The 20,414-nt window shown below is 43.8% G+C and overlaps 1 protein-coding gene across 3 annotated transcripts in view; it reads right to left on the reverse strand.

Moving 5' to 3' along the window:
- CDC42BPB (CDC42 binding protein kinase beta) overlaps window positions 1-19,336 on the reverse strand; it is a 97,924-nt gene extending 78,588 nt beyond the window's left edge. For all 3 annotated transcript variants that reach the window (XM_075713133.1, XM_075713132.1, XM_075713131.1), the window contains exon 1: window positions 19,159-19,336. In XM_075713133.1, coding sequence (XP_075569248.1) covers window positions 19,159-19,336 — 178 coding nt within the window. The remainder of the gene's footprint in view (window positions 1-19,158) is intronic.
- Window positions 19,337-20,414: the final 1,078 nt, after the last annotated feature.

Below are 20,414 nucleotides of genomic sequence, written 5' to 3' on the forward strand. Positions count from 1 at the left end.
CTTCCTTGTATCGGCTGTAACAAGTTCAGCTGGTCTCACCTCAGTGATCGGATTCTGTTCACTAAACCAGCAGAAACCCAACCTACCAAGACATAGAATGCAACTACTATCCTGTAGTTTAACAAATTGAATCATCATCACTGAAGGGTCAGGAGAGGCTGCTACACCAGCGCAAGCAAGGAGGGTGAAGGAGCACAGCTCTTTTTCAGAGGCCATCATCTCAAGTAGCACAGACTAAGGCGAGATGAACTGCCCATGCAATGGCCTTCATAGCAGTCTAGTTACTGCAGAGGTGGCCTGCCTTGGTGCTAACACCCAGGCAGCTGCATGGGAAGTTGGGTAAGGGAGCAGAGTCAAATGACGATTACCTTTTTCCTGGTACTTCAGTTCTCAGCCAGGTCAACACCACAAACTAGGAAATACAAGACTAAGGGGATGGGGCATTGGGTCAGCTTACAGTGCTACAGAACTGCACCTGATTTTTTTTTTTTTTGATGGCTCAAGGCTGCAATACTATGCATATAAGTACCCTGAGCTGTTTTTCAATTTCAAGAGTTCAGATAGCAACAGCTACTTTAAGCACAGGTGTGGCACATCTTTCTCTTCACTCCACTTCCTTTTAAATGGCAGTGGGCAGGAGGACATTTTCTCAGACATTACTCGCCCTGTTTCAGAACTTCCCTGGAGCTCCAGATCTAATTAAAAGGTCAATGAAAGTCAGATTTTTGCCGTAGGAAAAGGCCACAAAGACATGTGACAAGCAATTACTGTAACCAGGCACTAGACTATTTGGAGTAGCTCAAGTTACTCAGAAGCAGAGAAGAGGGGGATTGTCTTTAAATCTGCAGAGAATACTAACAAGTCCCATGCTAAGATTTGCTACACATCATAGTGGAAGGCTCAGAGTAGCTTTTTTATTATAATAAATACTTTCACTTCTTCAGCTCCCTCTCTAGACCGGGAACTCTCAAGCCAAAGCCATTCTGCCTTGCTCTGCTCCTTCCAATGCCCCTGGCTGGGAGCAATGAAGAGGAAGATCATTTACAGCAGCACTACTTTCACTGACTCAGAAGTGCTAAAAGTCACTACCAACATAACACAGGGCAAGCAGGGCATTCGGAGCATGGTCAGCCATCTGTAACAAAAATCCCTGGGTTTTACAGCATTCAGAAGGCAAGCACATCTCCAGAGGGCAGGATGCTTCCTTACATCCTTTCTGAGCAAGTAAGTGTCAAGCGAGTAGAAAGGGAAGAGAAATCCATCTCTCAGCCTTCCAAGGTGTGATGAGAAATTTATACAGATAAAGCAACATGCCTCTAATTTCACCATGCAACTTTTCCTTAATGTCTGACACTGACTCAGCACATGTCAAAATTTGTCTACATCTATCCTCAGACTTTCCATATACTACAGTTAAAATTTAAACTGAAAAAGTCTAGATTTTGCAGGGTTAAAAAAAAAAAATCTACTGGAAATCTATGAGGAGAACCTATACCTGGCCTTAGATGTAGACTTCTAGAAATAGAGTCAAACTGCACGGTGCATGGATCATTAGCAGTACAGATTTTTTTTTAAACGTGCTGATGGCTCAAAAAAAGAAGCTAAAAATTGTCATTATTAAGACATAAACCGAGAAGCCTGCAGAATTCTGTTTTAGAATATTGCCCATTTACCTGTTTGCTAAACAGCATCAACTAATTATTCTGAAGTTTCAAACTGACCAAGATCATAACACCTGCTATTAAATAAGAATAAGAATCCATCTAAAGCTTGCTTGGAAGCAGGTTTTTGGTTTGGTTGGGGTTTTTTGTTGGGTTTTTTTTAATACACATTGAATAGTCCTGAAAGAAAACATTTGGTATAAATGATAATCTGGAATTAGACACATGACAGTTTATACATGTTCAAAGTTTTAAACTATCCTTTAAATCAAATAGTCATCCTTAGGGAAGTCAAATCCTGGAACAGTTAAGAGTGAATTTTTAAAATCCAACTGATTTAGAGCACGACTAAAGAGCTTTAACATCGCATGTATATGCAAAGCATATGGAACAAGAATCTAAAAACAGAACACCATGCCTTTTCCTAGAGACATTTCCAAGACTCCAAGCATTATAAATTCAGCTTTCTCTAGTACAGTTGGGATTGAGTTCTTCCTCCTTCTCTTTCCCTCATTCTCCATTTTTGTCACCCTTTCTCACCCAACTTTTTGCTAATTTATGTATAGTACACTGAATAAAGCTCTTACCTTATCTCAATATTTTGTGTCTCAAAGAACATGCTTTTGGTTTTGTTTAGCATTTTTAGCCCATCTTTTCCTAGCGTCTTTGCCATGATATCTGTCAGAATGTATATTCTTAAATATATATTCTTAAATCCAGTTTCTAGATCATGATTTTAGACAAGCTCTCAACAGACTGCCAGCCCATATGACGCACTGTTTAATGGACATGCTTCTAGGCATTCCCAAACCTCTTGTAGGCTCCCGGAAACTTGTATCTTCCACACTACCATTCCAAATCAGAACATACCTCCCGTTACTGCACGGCCCAGCATGATCAGCAGCAGCCCAAGCTCCCCGGGGTTCTAGCTTCTACCTCTTTCTTGCATAAGCGTAAAGCCAGTTGGAAACAAAAACCTGTCAATTGTCTGTAGCTGATACCACAATTACTGCCATTAAAATATGGAACGTATTTCAATCATTACACGCACAGTTGTAAATACCACTTATGTCGCACCTTTACATCTTGCTACAGCTTTTCAGGGTAGGCATATCAAGTGAGGATCACCCCAACAAGTTTTTATAACAGATGCAGTACCCCATAGAACATTCTGCTTTTAAGCTTGTTGTTTTACACACAACTTTTCAGTTTTGTACACTCCTCTTTACTTGAATTTAAGAGTAAGATTATCCACATACCATCTTTAATACACACTACATCCATAATCCTTTTGCCCCAAGATTTATTTCCACACATTTAAGTAGAGAATTCCTTTTCCTTCCTCATTTACAGCCCATCTAGACAGGTGTGTTAATTTGAAAACAGAAAATCAAGTACCAGGACATTCAGAACAAGCCTGTAGTAGGCTGGCAATCTCAAATCTTCATCTATACCTCAGGCTCCATTCTGTTGGCTTCCAATCTTTTCCTTTACTCATACATGAAAATGACAACCAAACATTTGGATGCTCCAATGCCACACCTGGGTGAGCACCTGCATTCCAGTACAGATGCAGCTGGAAAACCCTACCAGTGTAGATGCATTTCCACTTCCAGAGTAGGAAACAGTGAGGATGCATTAACTTCCTTCCAGAAATCTTCTGACATAGTACATGATCTCTGAGGAGACCAAAAGCAGAAGATGAGACCACAAGCAGAAGAACAAGGAATTTCTGCCAAGCTTCAAAATACTTTAAACTGTTGCAACATAACTGCAAACTAGTATAGACATTGAGTCAACTATTTACACAGAGAAAAGCCAAATGGTTGCCTTTCTACTTCCTTACGCATCGTTTTAGCTGTACCCCATTCCCTTCTCTTCTTCCACACAGAATTTAATATTTTCCTTTACTAATTTATCTCCAGTGTCATCTAAGTAAACCTTGGCTACTTTGCCCATTCAGTGATTGTTTTAGCTCTTAAGTAACATTTTCCACTTGCATTGACTCACTTTAAAAAACTATTCGGTCCCAAACCACACTCTTTTAAAGACCGTCAAACTTTTCATCCTTGATACTGTAGTTCAGACACGCTAGTTTCATTTTTGATGCTAGTACTGTGGAGCTGAGGCTATGCAATCCTTTTGTTCCATAAACATCTCTGGAATTTTCTAATGGAAAAGTCTGGAAGAGATGTAATCTTTAATTTTTTCCTTTACTTTTCCATCTCTTAAGATTCTCAATATTTATGCCACTTGTGTCTTTTTTTTTTTTTTTTAACCTACATGAAAAAGGCACTAAGGCCTGCTTGTTTAGTAACGCATCATTCCATCATTGGGTTGCAACTGTGACTCCAGCAAGGACATGAATACTACCAAAAATGTTTTTAATCTCTTGGTAGTTTCATGGCCTTTAAAGTAACATGCAAGCTTCCATCTGGTTCTTATGGGCAGGTACACACACAAGTCTGTGACAATGGTCTCCAAGACAGAGATACCGTGCAGCATTGAGAGGAAAAAAGCCTGTGCTTATAAAGCTTGCATTTTTGTTGTTTAAATCTTCTGTAAAGAAGTTCAAGTCTTGAAGATTATTCTTCTGCCAACCATCCTAATGTTTATACCCTAACAGCCACACAATTTCACTTTTATCATGATTTCTTGAAGCTTAATTCATTTCCTATATAATTCAAATTTTAAACCCAAGTTCATAGCAGCATCATTTAAAAAAAAAAATCTAGGTCCACAAAATCTTTAAAAGTAAATATCAGGAACAGCTATGCGTTGAACTATTCCACTGTATTATTAGCATGAGCAGCAAGTGTCACTTTGTCACAATTTCTATTATGGTGCTCAGACTGCACCAGTAGTTATTCTTACACAGGAACAAAAACATACGTAATTATTTTAAGAAATTTCACAATAGCTTATTAGTTTGTGCAGTTGCTGGCAAAAGTTCACCACTGACTGTTCAGCTCTATTTTAAAGGAAGGAAAGAAGCCAGGAGCACTTACAACTGTATTATATGAAATCAAAATTTAAGAAGTTGTCCTTTTCTGAAGAACCACGCTATAAGAAATGCATTTTCAAAGAACCAAGAAGTCAATTTGGAGACTCATCTTTCTTACATGAGCATATTTTAACACATCAGCCCCCCCCCCCCCCCCCAAAAGTCTAGTAAGAATCTTTTGGTTACCACATATGAAAAATTTTTCTTAAGTATCATCAGTTCCATATCTCTCCTTCAAAATCTTATTTAACAGACATTTTAGTACATAAGCTCAACTTAAAGTTTTCTTTAAAGTACAGGCTATCACTTCTGGAAGTACCAGGTAAAGACGTCTGGCCTGACCACTGCTTGTAATGTGTTGATCAATATTTAGGACTGTAAGTGATTCTTTTCCCAGTCCTTTCTAATTCATGTATCTGCTGCTTCTTTATTCCAATACTGCAAATTTTAATTCAAATATTATGAATCCTCAACAATCTATTTCTGGACAAGTGTTAAAAGATTACAAGTAGACAGTGTTGATTTCCTCTTCCATGAATTGTTATGCACAGCTAAATTTATTTCCTTGCCAATTAATTTTTTAAAAAAAAAAAAAATACACAACAGTGATAACTAACAGTCTCCACCCAAGTTCCTCAGAAAATGGAGAGGACAGGTTCTTAAGTGTTATATGGGACATGAGGGGGGAGGGAGAGATGAGGGCAAGGAGATTGAAGTAAGAAGTAGGTCTTGCCCATGCTTCTCTCTTGCAGAAAGATAATCCATTATCTTTCACCAGCTGTCACCCATTTCAGGGCTCCCCACAGAGCTCTGAAGGTAAATTACTAGAGCATATTTTCCAGTAAAGTCTCTGTATTATTTATTCTGTAGCTATCAAGCATATGCTTGAAGTAAGAGCTATTGTTACCAATGTGCACAATGACATATTACAGCCACGGATGCAAAAGATCATTGCAGCAATGTGTGCACAAGTGTGCATTGCTGTTTTAAAAGATATCACTGCAACGTGCCTTCTCTAAATACAAACAGAAAATAAGAAGTAAAAAGTCTGAACAATGAAACAAAAGAGGAAATTAAGGACATGAGAGGAGGGGGGTGATACTTCTCAGTAGTTTTAAGCAGCAAGACTCAGTCCAAAAAAGAAGTTATTGCCATTACTTCGCTATCTGCTTTTTCCGCCAAGGTATCTGCACAGTGTGCAGGTACCTCCCAAGAGGGAAGCAATACACTGTAACCAGAACGTAGCGTGAACAACTTCCATACATCAATCACAAACACAGCTGAGGGCTCACAACCACAGCATCTGAAACAACTATACAACACTTTCAACAAAGTTTCTTCTGAAAAATTAACACACACTATAAATTGCTCACATACACAGTCCTTGCCCCAGAAGGGTAATGGACCATTACATTACATAGCAGTGTCAATCAATGCCTTAATGACATAGCAGACAGTGTACGTTCTCTGGCAAGGATGTCTACCAGACTTCCAGGCGTTTGGGAATCATGAGAATTTTGAAAAAGCTTACTATTTTCCCAGGAGTTTGCTGCAAGCAACGTACTCAAAACCACAGACGTAAATTCATTGGATGGAAAGTCAAGTGTCACTTAGGATACCCTATTAGTAATTACAACACACCACTAACAAAGGATTCAGTTCTTGGTTTTTGTTCCATTTGTATCTTGTTATCCTCATCATTGATAGCACTTCCTGTGTTACTTTCCATATATCAATATGATTTTGAAACACTGAATTTGTTGTGTGTTTTGGTTTGCTAAGTACACTATCATCAAGAAAGAACATCAGCATTAAAACCATGTTGCAAGTCCAACTTCATGTAAGTCATACAAGCTCTTATCTTACAAGGCAAACCAAAAACCAGCTAATGTCTCCCATCAGATCTTTACAACTGTGAGGAAGATTTGTTTCACCCTGTTGTTAGCAACTGCTTAGTCAGACTCCTTATAATGTCATGTATAAGGATAGTAGGAACCCTACTAGACAGAGATCCCTTTGTGATATGAGAACATACCTAGCAGAACAGCTAAACCTGTATTTTTCGTAAAGGATGATTCAGGCTCGCAGTCATGCATGGATTGCAGGCTTTTCTGACAGCTCCATGGAACAAAGCTTTAAAATACTTCAACTGCTATCAAGGCTAACAACTAGGCATAAGGAAACCACACTTGGGAAAAAGCACTAGACATAAAACATAGGTTCAAAGTTCTTGAAACCTGTTCTGGCAATTCTCTTCCAGGAACAAGGAAACTGGTTCTTTTGTTAAATACAGGGCAGAACAACACGAACAAAATTTAGTTTCCCATCATTTAGAAGCCTAACAAGTACTTTAAAGCTTGTCAATACATACGTTCATGCTACGCGATAAAATGCCAACCAACTAGGATAAACACCTAAGATTACCAAAAAATGAATAGTAACTTTACACAAGTTGTGTCAACTACTTTATCTACAACAAGATGATTCTATTTCACATATTTCTTTTAATTCTAAGAAGTATGAAAACCAACTGTTTTCTATTAAAGCAGCCATGATGTTAAATAAATTTGCTAACACGGGGCGGGTCGTGGTGGTGCTGTGGAAAGATGATACTGAACCACAGAATAATTTTAGATTGGAAGGAACCTCTGGAGATCAGAATCCAACATCCTGCTCAAAGCTGAGGTAACATCAAAGTTCAGTCAGGTCACCCAAGGCCTTGCCCAGCTGAGGTTTATCTCCTAGAACGGAGAGACCTTTCTGGGTGCCTCTTCCAGTGCCTCACCACCCTCCAGAGGAATATTTTTTTTCCCCTTACACACAGTCAGAAGCCTCCTTGCCATAGCCCGTGTCCATTGCCTCTCCTTCTTGGCGGTGCACCTGAGAAGAGTCTGCCTCTATGTTCTCCCTAACCACACATGGCACTTGAGGGTCATGATCAGACTCCCTTTCTCCAGGCTCACCAAACCCAGGTATCTCAGGCTTCTCTTGCATATCACAAGCTTCAGGCCTCCAACTGCATCAGTGGTTCTCTGCTAGACTCGCTTCCTTTTCCCAGTGTTTTTTCTGTACTGGGAAGCCCAGAACTGGACACAGTACTCCAGAAATGGCCTCACAGGTGCTGCAAAGAGCAGAATTACCACTTCCCTCAACCTGCTGGCTACACTCATGCTGAAGCGGTCCAGTACACAAGCAGCCTCCATTTTTACAATGATGCACTACGGACTTTTTCAGCTAATTGTTTACCAGGATCCCCAAATCCTTTTCTGCAAGGCTGCTTTCTAGTCAGTCATTCCCCAACTTTTACAGCTCCAGAGGTGCAAGACTTCACACTTGTCATGCTGAACTTTGTGAGGTTTTACAGTGTGAAGGAAATATAATGCTGATATGCAAAACGTAAAGCACAGAATGTAATCTCTGCTATCCCCACTCTCAAAAGTGCCTGAAACATTAAACGAAACCTTTACGATGTTTAATACTACCCACAAGAACAGGAAGTTTATAACTAGACTACCTGTAGCTCTGATTCTGTCGAAATCAACCAGGGCACTTCTGCTCCTGGTTTGAGCCACTCAAATGCATGCATACCTTTAACATTGAGGATAATTACTGCAAAGCCCTTTCCCAAGAGCAATAAAAGCTTCTCCATCACTGATTTTTTTTTTTTTCTAAATGAAAAATCCCCCCCTTCCCTCCGTCTCAAAGTATTAGGTCTTTTGTCTTTACAATTCACATCAGACACAGTCAACTTCAGGATGCGCAAGGATTGATTATTTCTAGTCATGGATGTAGACCTGACTGGGTCTTGCCTGCCTGAGTCAAGCCTGACCAGTACAACACTACACCCAATCCAGTAAATCCTGCTGGCCCGCAATAACATACAGAGTGATAACCACAGTTCAGTTGCCTTAATAACCAGTAAATACTTCTAAGGCTAAGATAGAGACAAGTCTGTGGATGTGATACAGCCTCCAGTTAGGTATCCCCACTGTATGTTGTCCTGTATTATGTTATCTGGAGTACCAGGCCAGCAGAACCACAGTTTAAAAACAGCTGTTTGATATTGTCATTATTCCCAACTTACATATTAACCGTCCAGGAAGCCAAAGACTGAACTTACTAGTAATGGAAATCTTCAGTTACGTAACAGAGTAAGTTAACACAGTTAAATTTAATTCCTCCATGCAGCGATACCATGCCACATGACTAAGGCATTTTGCTACAACTAGTTAAAGCTGGTCTGGAAGGAAAATGTTTGTGCTTCTTCCCTGTGACACAACAGGCTAACTCATCTGCAACTTCTCAGAAAGTCTGCTCTGAAAGATGAAGTGTTGTGAGTTTAGGAAAAATACCATATTACCCACAAAAGGCAGAAAGACTAAATACCACAGACTCCAGCCTTCACTCTGCATTTATAATCCAACATCTAGCAGTTACTAGCTACCAGTTATTCCACTAGGACCTTTAGATCACTTTTAGCCATTTGTACATGTAAAAATTTTCTTCTCCCAGCCTCCTGTAGTAAGTCATATAGGGTGAGGTTCTGAATCACAAAAATGCAGTTTCCTTTTCTTAGGCAACTTGAGAGGGTTGCAGAGCAACAAAGCCATCCTAAAAGGAACCACTGATAGCGAGCGTGCAGTGAGACCCCCTCCTTGCCTTAAAGAACATACAAACTAAAAAGAAAGAAAATGTGGACAGATACTATATTCGCTCAGATGCAGTATAAATGATCACAGACTAGCTAACAGAAACCCAATTCCTTAATTTAAAGTTTTCAATGCAAACCTCTTACTCAAGCATACCTAGCCATAGAAAAAACATTTGCTACTCTTCTTTGGATCCACAGTCCAAGAATGGTCAGAAGGCTGCAGAACAAAGCCTGCAGAGCACGCACACTAGGTGTCCATCTCTCAGCACCAACAAGAGACAAGGAGACCATAGCCACGTGGCCATCATACACAGAAATGGAGGCAGAGGGAAGACAACACATGACGACCTAGCTAATCCGATCAGAAAAAGAGCTAAATTTAAAGACTAAACACGCATCTTAAAAAGCAAACCTTTGGGAACATATTTCAAAATGATAATAGGATCCTCATGCCTAAAGTCACCCTCCTGCTGTTTCTACTCTGCCTTAATTACAGTAAAATAAAAGACACTCAGAACACTCCAGCTTTCAGTATTGATAATCCAAGTCACACAGGCAGCAATAAAGCTGGCAGCACACAGAAAAGCTCCATGAAGAAGCCAACTTTTGAGGAAGGATGTGTCATGCTGTAACAACAGCAGAAATTCAATGGCATGCAAGGCAATAGAGACTACCCCCATCCACCCCCAAGGTATACGTGGATCTCTGGAAGAGCGGGGGGAGCCAGGGACAGAGGAATTCCTCAAGAGCGGGAAAAAGGTTTCAGATGCCCCAGACGTATTACCATGCAATTACTAGAAACCTCGTCCTTCCTCAGATGAGGATAGAGATTTCCCCCGCCCACACCCCACTTAGCAGAACTCTAAAAGGGATTCAAGTTTTTAATGCCTTCAATTAAAAAAATGGGTTCTTCGCTGGGAGAGGGTATTTGTTGTCTTTTTTCCAGTACTACAGGGTTTAAAGCAATTTAGGGCATGATCTATTTTTCTGTACCTTTGGAGAGTTTCTAGTGACCCAGAGCTGCTCCTTAGGTCTCATCTATCCAGGGAAGGTATACAGTTTAGTTCTTAGGCTAAGGGACCATTGCTAGCAGGGAAATCATAGTATACTAAACGCCCCCCATACTTCTATAGTGGTTGCTATATTTTGCGTAAAGTTACACCATCTATAAACACAGTGAATCCACATCCCATGAACTACACAGTCCCAAATAAAAGTACAATATTGCCAGAATAGCTGCAACGCTCCTTTAAGACTGACTTCCACATATCTACTTCAGTGAGTTTAAAACTGGTTTCATCTTACTTATTACTTCATCTTTCACTGAATTGTTTGATGAAAATTAGAACAATATAACCCAAGTTTAAGCTGAACTAAAAGTCCAGACAGAATTTTGTATAGACTTTTCTAAAATCCTGAACATGCATGTCTTGCTAAACTGGCATAAACACAATTCAAGTAGGACCTCACAAAGCAATTATCCATGTTTATTTTTATGTTGGAGAACAATTATAAATGGTGAAAAGAATTTGAGATGTATCTGGAATTGATGCTGCTTCTGATCTTTTCTCTTCTTGGCCTTTTTGGGAAAGGCAGCTGTACATATTCAGCCCTCAATGGCACTGCACCTATACCTCAGCCTTCATTAATGCACACCTGATTAATAAACTCCATACATTTTCAATGATACAATACTTGGGCAAGACATCCCCACCATTTTCCAAAGCTGAGACTCCTTTATAGAGGTCTCAGGTTGGGCATCCAGAGGTACTAGTCACATTTGAAGCTTTAGGCCACGGTTAAGTAATAACAGGTTTCAGTGTTAAGACCCTGATGACATGAATGACAGAAATTAAGATCTGAGGCACTTCAGGATGCCTAAGGCCTCAGCTGGCAATGATGGATGCACACACTTAATCTGAATGCACTCTAAGTATATCTACAGACATGATTACTGAGGTCTATGCAAAATCAGGGCTTAAGAAAACAGTGTGTAGTTTCCTATTGAAGAAAGCTACATTCATTATAGTGAACAAAGATCTTTATAAATGAAAGCCTGCATTCTGGCAATTTGCATACGCTGATGAGAAAAATAGAGTGGAATATTTTAGTATCAGGAGACAGCTAAAATGAACAGATCACATTGAACCACAGACCAAATGTAGTTAGAAATTCTTAGACCTGGAAAAGCTTTTTAAAATTAAATCCCCTTTAAAAAAACAAACAAACAAACAAAAACAACAAACCCACACCCCCTCCTGAGCTTCAGTGGGATATATTAGTGAGCATGATAGAAGCTTTTTGGTAACTACATCAAGAATATACTGGAATTCTCAAATGTACCTTATAAAAGACTTAGAAATTAATCTCAACTCTGTTCAAAGCATTATTAAAGGCAAAAATACAGTAAAAAGCTTTAACAAGTCCCTTCTATTTTTCTAAAGAGATTTGCTTGTGGTCCACCATCCTATTCATCTTTTCAGACATGGGTAATGAAAAACATGAACCCATAAAATTTTTCCTAATCCTAGGCAATATATCCTGTTAATGGCTCAGAGAAATTTGCGATTGTTTAGGTAAGTATTATAATTCTTCCTTTTTGTAATACCCGTCTAAAAACAGCTTGCATGAATTGCCTCAAATTACAAGCAAAGGATAAAATGTAAGTTTCATAAAGTTGAAGAATCTGTAGTAGTTTAACATTCTCAACTAATCTCAGCTACAGATCAACACTTCTAAAACCCAAAACATTAATATATAACCATAAAGTAAAAGCAACTTGCTAAAAAAAAAAAAAAATCTAAAAAAACCCAAGTCTCTTCAGTTCTGACTCACAGTTATTTGTTTCTAGTAGGTGTAGAAGAAACTGACTCACTCCCACACATGAATTATTTGCAAAAAAAGGTTAGTTCAACTTCATTTGATAAAAAAGTTCATTGCACTGAATCTGCTGACTAAACCAACATCCAAGCCACTTCCACTGCTAATGCATGACTGTGCCAACCACGGAAGTTTTAAGGATGTAAATTAAGGTGGGGTTTTTTTTCAAAAATATTGTATCTTAATATTACCTATGAAAGAGCAATATGAAAATAATTTACATTTCTAACTGAAACAAGTCAGAAAAAAAATGTTAGATTTATGGATGCTTACTTCTGCATTCCATACCTTATCATGTACTATGAGAAACTACTAGCTGCACACGTTTTTTCTATATGAAGACAAATTTACCAATTACTTATTTACCCCCTTCTGTTTATACATGAACATGTATAAACAAAATTAAAATACAAAATATAGGTCACAGGCTTTAACATACCACATAATTCCTCAAGCCCTCATTAAAGACTGTTGTTATTTATTAGCAACTCTATCAACAGGAGAAAAGCGGTACCGCCTTCCCTCTATAGGACAAAAGACAAGCTTCACCCAGGACATCTGCCATTTTAACAGCACATGCCAACGTATCTCTCATCCTCCAGACCACATTACTTTCTCACTGTCCAAACATGACTGTGGCATTCAGTGCCACTGTTTCACAGCATAAAGTTTTACAGAAAGTGTCATTAAAAGATATTGCCTCATTCTAAAAATAACAGATTAGAACAGCTGTACTGTAAAGGGCCCATCATACATACAGCAGCAGGCTTTGAACCTCCTGCCTTCAGATCACTAGCCCTGACTACAATGCTATCAAAGCTAACACGGCAGTTTGGGCTACTTCAACATGAATTAATCCTAACGCCTATTTTTCAAAAGAACAAAACCAGTTTACTCAAAGCAGAGAATGCAGGAAACTAGGATTCAGCAGCCATGCTCGCACTATTCTGCCAGATGACCATCAAAGACTTCATTAGCAAAGGCGATCCAAGCTACGGTGCCCCATCTCCAACCACAGGAAAGCCTTCAGGGAGCAGGAAAGGGTTCCAGCTGCATCCATGCTGCACTGCACACAAAGAAACTGTGGCCGCCACCACCACTGGCCTTTCCAGAACCTCTGCAAGGCACCTGTAGCTTCACCCTGCCCCAGTGAGCCCTCCTCCACACCCTCCTGCTGCTAGCTCTAGTATAAGGGATCGTAACAGGCTTTGGTGGATAGAGAATGGAAGCAGAGGAACCCAGGCCAGAATCTGAAATTCCATTTTCTTGTTCATCAGCTGTCTTCATTATCCAACCACACTCACTTCGCACATGTGCCCAACAGGCTTATCGCTCACTGCACAGCTTTTGCCTGCACAGAGAAGGACATTACAGAAGCTAGCAGAGCCTGAGGTCCCTTCCTGGCTTTCTGTGCATATTTCTGCAAGCAGGAGAGGGGGGAGGAGTGCTAAAGGGAAAGAAGAGAGGAGTTTAAGCCCTCAAGTCAAGACATACAACATGTTATCAAGTGACAGTTTTTCCTGGTGTAACCCAAAAAGGCCAAAGATCCTCATAAGCAACCCTCAAAGTCTGACAACTCTAAGGTCATCTCAAAAATACTTAAAGATAGTTTCTGCCTCCTATACTAGCAGCACACTCAGCCACACACCGTGCCCCCACCCTTACCTAGCACTTTTTCTGGTACATCAGTGCCTGTGGCAGTCAGAGGACTAGATCTACCCTGCAGCTAGTTTTGAAGATGCTCTAATGCAGGCTGGGAAGACCTTTTCTCAGGTCCATGTCTACACTTCTGAATACAACTGCTTTCAGGCTGAGAGGACAGGCTCTACACTCTTCTGACAGAAAGGCCACCCTGCAAGGTTCTCCCTTCCTTCATTAGATTTTTTTTTTTTATTTGAAAGGTGCCTCTTTAAGCAGAGCTGGAAGGAGAAGAAAGCAGGTCCAGGAGTAGACTTGCAAAGTTCACAGAGCCCCCCCCAACAGCAAGATCCAAACTTGAAGCACCAGGCCTGACAGTGACCCAAAGCTGTGAATCGCTGCACCACCAGCAGCACAACAGCAACCCTTTCTGGTGAACCTTCCATGCATGGTCCAGCCTCAAGTGCAAGGGATATATACTCAAAAGTGGCAACTTGAGGCTAGGCTAGAGGGGTTGCTTTGAGCACTCTGCATGCACATTTCTCCCTCCTCTAGCCCAGACTGGGAATATATTGCTGTTACTACACCAGCATCCACCGCCTATTACACCAGACTGTCTTCAAGGGCTCGGCAGCAGGTGCCCAGGCAGCCTACTTGTGATAATCATCTGCAAACTTCTTTCTTTTCCCCACAGCTTCAGCCCCATTAAAGTAAGTTCCTCTCAGGAAAAATAAAAACACCCAAACAGAAAAAACCCACCACCACCATACAAAAGCAGAACACCAGTCTAGCTGGGTAGCAGACCTTGCACAAACTGAGAACACAGAAATCAGCATTCAAACAGACGGCTCATAACACATCGGGAGAAACAGTCCACAGAAGTATCCCATGCACCTGCTTCAAGGAAAAAAAAAAAATCAACCCACATTTCAGATCAGTCTAAACTACGCTGACATTGATTTTGAGGTGTTCTCACAGAGAGGACGAGCCAGTACACAGTCCAGGAGTGAGACAAGACTGAATGAACTACGTGGGGACGTGTGCCATCTTGCCCTCTGTAGCATGCCAGCAGTACAAAACAGGGTCAGAGGAAACAAAGGCTGGAGCAAGAAAGGCTATGCATCACCAAGAGCATTTTGAATACAAATAAGGCCCATTCCTGTTAGACTCTTCTCTGAACATGCTTGCCTACTGGCTGCAAAGTGTGCCAAGTAGCTGTTCAAAAATGGGGCAGCCGGTTGTGCCAGTCCCTGCTGACTGGAAGCAAAGGGGCAGTAAGCAGCAGCCACAGCCAGCTAAGATAACTCCTGAAAAACAAGGTGACGTCAGACAAGCACGAATGTGACGCCAGCCAGCAAGGTGCCCTGCAAGCAGCCATTCTAGCACAGCATTATGAGAGATTCAGATCCCTCAGTATGACAGAACAAGCGGCTCCATAGGGAAGAACACGCTGTACCTGAAAGCCAAAGGACAGGTGACATGGTCACCTGAGCTGCAGCCATGCTGCTCCAGCACTGCTGTACTACTCCCCTCATCACATGAAACAAGGGACAGCATACTTTTTTTGCAGGAAGAGTCTCTTAGGAGGTCCCTCTGCAGTGCATGGACAACACCACCTCCCAGCACCCAAGCAGTGGTGTGCACCATAATGCATCGGGTAGGTCCAAAGGCCATGCAGCCTCCTCTGTGCTTACTGATAGCTTTAGGTAGTCTTCACTAGTGGCCTAGGTCAGCTTTACCAAGGAAAGTACCTCCATAGACTTCCAGGGCCATGCAGACTGTTTTACAGGCTTTCTAGGACCCAGGACTGTCCAGTTCCAGCACCTTCCCAGATGCCAGCTAGGTTGCTCTCCTGACAACTGGAAGAATGAGTAGAGATGGTCAAGCAATTTGGCCTCAGACACAAGGGTTGTAGCAGCCCAGTTTCACTGACGACTTTCAGAGAGGAATAAGGAAGTATACGTAGAATAAACAGGACTCCTCACTGTTAGGATTCCTCACTATTTCTCACTCTAGGAGCAGCAGATGCAGCAACAGTTTAAAAGACACTAAGCACAGATTTGGGAAATTCTTTCTGAAGATGTAGACATGGGACTGCTATCTAACAGACTTGGATTCAATTCCCACTAAGGAATCTGAGCATTACTTCAATATCTATTATATAAACAATACAGTGATAACCAATTAGGCAGAACGTTATTCAACAGGAGTTATAAATAACTAGAAGAAAAGGACTTCTGAACTCCTCACCTGCAGCTCAGCTAGCTCTTCTCTAAAGATACTCGGCATAAAGATATGCGTATTATACTTTCAGTATAGGGAAAAAATACAGTCTGTTTGAAAGCTCCATTCACCATGGGAAAGCTACAATTGCCAAGGTTAAAATGGCAGATTCTTAGAACATTTCTAAAGTGATGGAAGCCACAAGCTGCCTCAAGGCGAACAGCCACACCCTATGCTCTTCTATGGTTAGCAAATAGGAAGAAGATTTTGAAGAAATAAGCCTGTGGCAGGACTGCCAGGAAGCAGCAGCGGGATTTATAGGACAGAAGCAATGAGATCCACTATTTGGGGCTCACTGGCCTCTGCAGGTGAGGTGCAAGGCTTCTACAGAGGTTGAATAGGGAAAAGGTGGCATAAGTCTCACAGGATAAACATGGGACTTATTTCCGGACTTCCCACTTCCCTTCTCGTATAATCACCAGCTCCAGAATATGAGCAGCATCACACTGCTGTCAGAGAGCAGAGATATCCACATCCAGCAGCTACACCACACAACTCAGCATCTCCTCTGCACCCCACAGTCAGGAAAAAAAAACTCTGCCTCAACTACCACACCTGAACTCTATTTTCTCTTGGTAATTAAGAATGCAAGCAAGTCCATCAGCCATGCTGAATCATTTTAAAGGAATTTTACATGTGTGATACCTCACACCCAGTTTTAAATCCAAAATAGTAAAGAAATGCTTGTTATATAGCTCAGCTTAATTTAACCTTAATACCTATGCAGCTTATTTCCTTTGTCAGTGATAAGTCTCCATTTTGTCAAAAGGAAATTCTGTCTGTCTCCAGCTGATAAAGAAAGACTGATCTTCAAAGTATATCCCAAATATTTAACTACACTCTCATGCTTCTACAGACACACAACAGCACACAAAACTTGTGCACATCAATCCAGAATATCTTCTAACAGAGAATCAGGCTGTAATTAAGACTGCACATCATGACATGAGGAAGATTAGCGTGTTTGGCATGATATTTTCCTTATTAGCTGGAGGCAGAAACAAGTTCCTTGTCAGTGGAAACACACTGTGAGGGCATTAGGACACAGATAAAAGGTGTCTCATTGTTGGTATTTATTTGTTTTTAACAGCTTGAAGGACAGGGAGGAACACATAGTATCAACTGTAATTGGTTTTAAGGGTATTCCTTGCTGATGGAACACAAATATGCAGCAGCCCAGATTTAGGCCCATCCCCTTACCATCAAGAGCCTGGATTATAAACTTTTATCCCTACTCTGCAGCACCAGATGGTAGCTCACATACATTTCAATTATTTATTGAATAGGCACTTTGTTATACTAGGGTAATCCCACACTGCAGTAAGAACTACACACTGTTTTTATTGCGAGCTATAGTTTTCATCAAGTCAGTAACCTTTTCACATTCAGTGAACACAATAAATAGAATTAAAAGAAGCGATTTTATAAACAATTGGATAATCGGCCTCTCCATCACACAGAAAATGACAACACAGGGATCAATCAGTAAGACACAGCCACCAGCAGTGCTACAGAAAAAGCATATCATTCTTTGGCCAGTCCCAAATCCTTTCCTCAACTTCAATGCTCAAAGTACAGTCCTAGTCTAAATCTATCACATTTAACAGTTTGTAGGTGCTCACTTGTTCAAGCCGTCAGCTTAAAAACAAGAGTATGAAACCAGATTGCACTTTGCGGAAGACGTACAAAGCTCCCACCCCAAAACAAATAATCAATGTTCCCCAGGCTGCAGCCTTTACAGGGCAGATGTGATAAAGTGGTTAATTATTCAGTTGGCAATCGCATTACTGACGTCAATAGAAGAGTCCAGGAAGTGAATCCTCTTAGTTTGTTAGCGTATGACAAAGAGTGGTGGTCCCCACAGAAATTAAGGAGAACCAGCTGTCCCTACATGTTAGTGCTCTGGTCTGTAGAGCTAAAGACACATTTGCATTTACTGAAGTAAATCGGTCCCTCCCTCTCCCTTAGGAAATCCTTTGTTTTGCAGGGGTTTTTTTGGTGGTTTTTTTTTCTTTTTAAGAGGGCTCTTTAAAAGCCTAATTAACTGTACATGCATGGAACAGCTGATAAACGGGACAATATACTCGTGAGCAATGATCTCTCCTCCCTCCCCTCCAATTTTTATTCCATGGAGAAGTTAAGTCACCTTTGTCATACATTAATATTCATAACTTACTCAGCTGAATAAACCAGTCAGCCACCATGGCCATTTTAGCATAAACTCATTTAGGCATGCAGCAGGGAAGGATCCCTACTATCCACGTACCTGTAGTCGATAGTCTTAACTAAACAACACTGGACAGAAAACTTTTATCCTAAGTGTTATCACAAGCATCCGTGTTTTCTTTTGTCAGCACGCTCCCGACTATTGGAGGTTTCTCATTATCAGGCTGCTTAACAGTAGGAAACCATTAAACAAAGCTGTTATAAAGGTTGCCTGGAATTGCTCTGTCCTTCAGGGGCATGCCCAAATTAAAAAGACTGCATGATGAACGGTAACTGCTGTTCCTTCAAGACAGACACACACACACACACACACACACGCCCTCTCTAACAGCAACAAACCCGGCACAAGAGCCGTATTTCAAAGACTGCTGCTCTCCGCCGGCCCCCTCCCCCAGGCAGGACACCCTCCGAGGAGCTCGGGATTAGCCTGACGTTTCGGGTTAAGCCGAGCAGCGTTTCAGGCCAAGGACGCTCCGGTGCTGTTCCTGCTGCCGGCTGCCAAGCGCTTCGCCTGGGACCGAGCGGAGCTGGGAGGAGACCTGCCGGGGTCAAGGCCCGGCTGGCGGCGGGGGTGTTCCCCAGGGAGGCTCCGCATCCAGGGGCGGCCTCTCCCCACCCCGCCCGGCCCGGCTGCAGCCGGGAGCGGCGGCGGGGAGCGCGCTGCCGGGGCCGGGCCGCCCTCCCGGGCCAGCTCGCCGGCCCTCGCCCGGGGACCAGGGCAGCGGGGATCCCCCTCCCCCCCCTCCCCAATCACAGCCCTCCGCTACCCGGGCCCCGTCCCTCCCCCTCACGGCCCCCATCCCCCCCGGGCTCACCCCACTCGAGGAAGTCGGAGACGTATCGGTCGCGGCGGAGCGGCGAGTCGCGGCTGCACTCGGCGTAGACGCCGACCAGGAGGTCGAGCAGGGTCTCCACGCTCAGCACGCTGTCGTGCCGCTGCGGCCCGTCCAGCACCAGCTGCTCCAGCCGCTTCAGCCGCACCTTGGCCGACATGGTGCCGCGGCGGCGGGCGCAGGGCAGGGCAGGGCAGGGCCGGGCCGCTCGGGCGGCGGCGAAGCCGGCGGACGGCGACGCGCACAGGCCCGGGGCGCCGCGCTCAGCCGCGCCGCACCGCCCGCGCCCCGCGCCGCCTCCCGCCCCTCACGGCCGCGCCGGGGCCGAGCGGCTCCTTCCACGGGCTCCGCCTCAGGCCCGGACGGTCCATGGGCCGGACCCGGCCACCCCACTCCCCCCCCGCTCCGGCCTCGCCCCGGCGGCGGCGGGGACGGGCTGCGGCTGCTACCGCTCCTCCTCCCCCGGCAGCGGCGGCCCCGGCGAGCGCGGCCCGGCGCGTCCCACGGAGCGGCCCCGGCGGCGCCCGGCCACGCCCACCACGCAGCGTCCGCGCGCTCCGACGTGGGCAGGGCCGCGCGAAGCCGCCCAGGAAGATTGGGGCGAGCGCCGCGCCGTAGCGCGCGGGGGGGCGCGGGGGTCCCTGCGTCGCCTCGGCAGATTCGCCGCGGGGGGCGGCGGCAGCAGCTGCGGGTTCCCGTCCGCACTTTCGTCTCCCGGCGGCGGGGCGCAGCGTCCCCGCCTCCGCCATCCCAGCAGGGATTCGGGGGCGAAGTGCCCCCCTCACCGGCCAGGCGGGGCCCTGGGGGCCGGGCAGCCTGCCCCGAGCCGCCCAGGCCCGCACCAGGCTGCGCCAGGCCGTGGCTTCCCTCGAAGGACGGGGGTGACCCCGGAGGCCGCCGTCCCCGCAGGCCTTCGCTGGGCGCTGCCCGCCCAGGGCCGATGTGGGGGGCTCGGGAGGCTTCTCCGGCCGCGGCTGGAGCGGGGCCTTCCCTTTCCCTGCCTCCGCCACGATTCCCTGCTCTGCAGCCGGCCTTGCCTCGGTGGAGCCCCTGGCAACGGGCGCGGGGCTGGCAGGGTAGGCGAGCCCCCGCAGCAGGACATGGCGCCTGGAAGCTGTGGCTTTCTGCGCCTTTCAAAACCTACCTGGTGATAGGGCTTTATTTCAAAACAGCAGGAGCTAGCCCGGGCAAATAGAGCCCTGTGTGTTAACAGCTGCTGACCGTCCTCCCTTGAAGGA

This window comes from Pelecanus crispus, chromosome 6, assembly GCF_030463565.1.
Source record: "Pelecanus crispus isolate bPelCri1 chromosome 6, bPelCri1.pri, whole genome shotgun sequence".
NCBI lineage: Eukaryota > Metazoa > Chordata > Aves > Pelecaniformes > Pelecanidae > Pelecanus > Pelecanus crispus.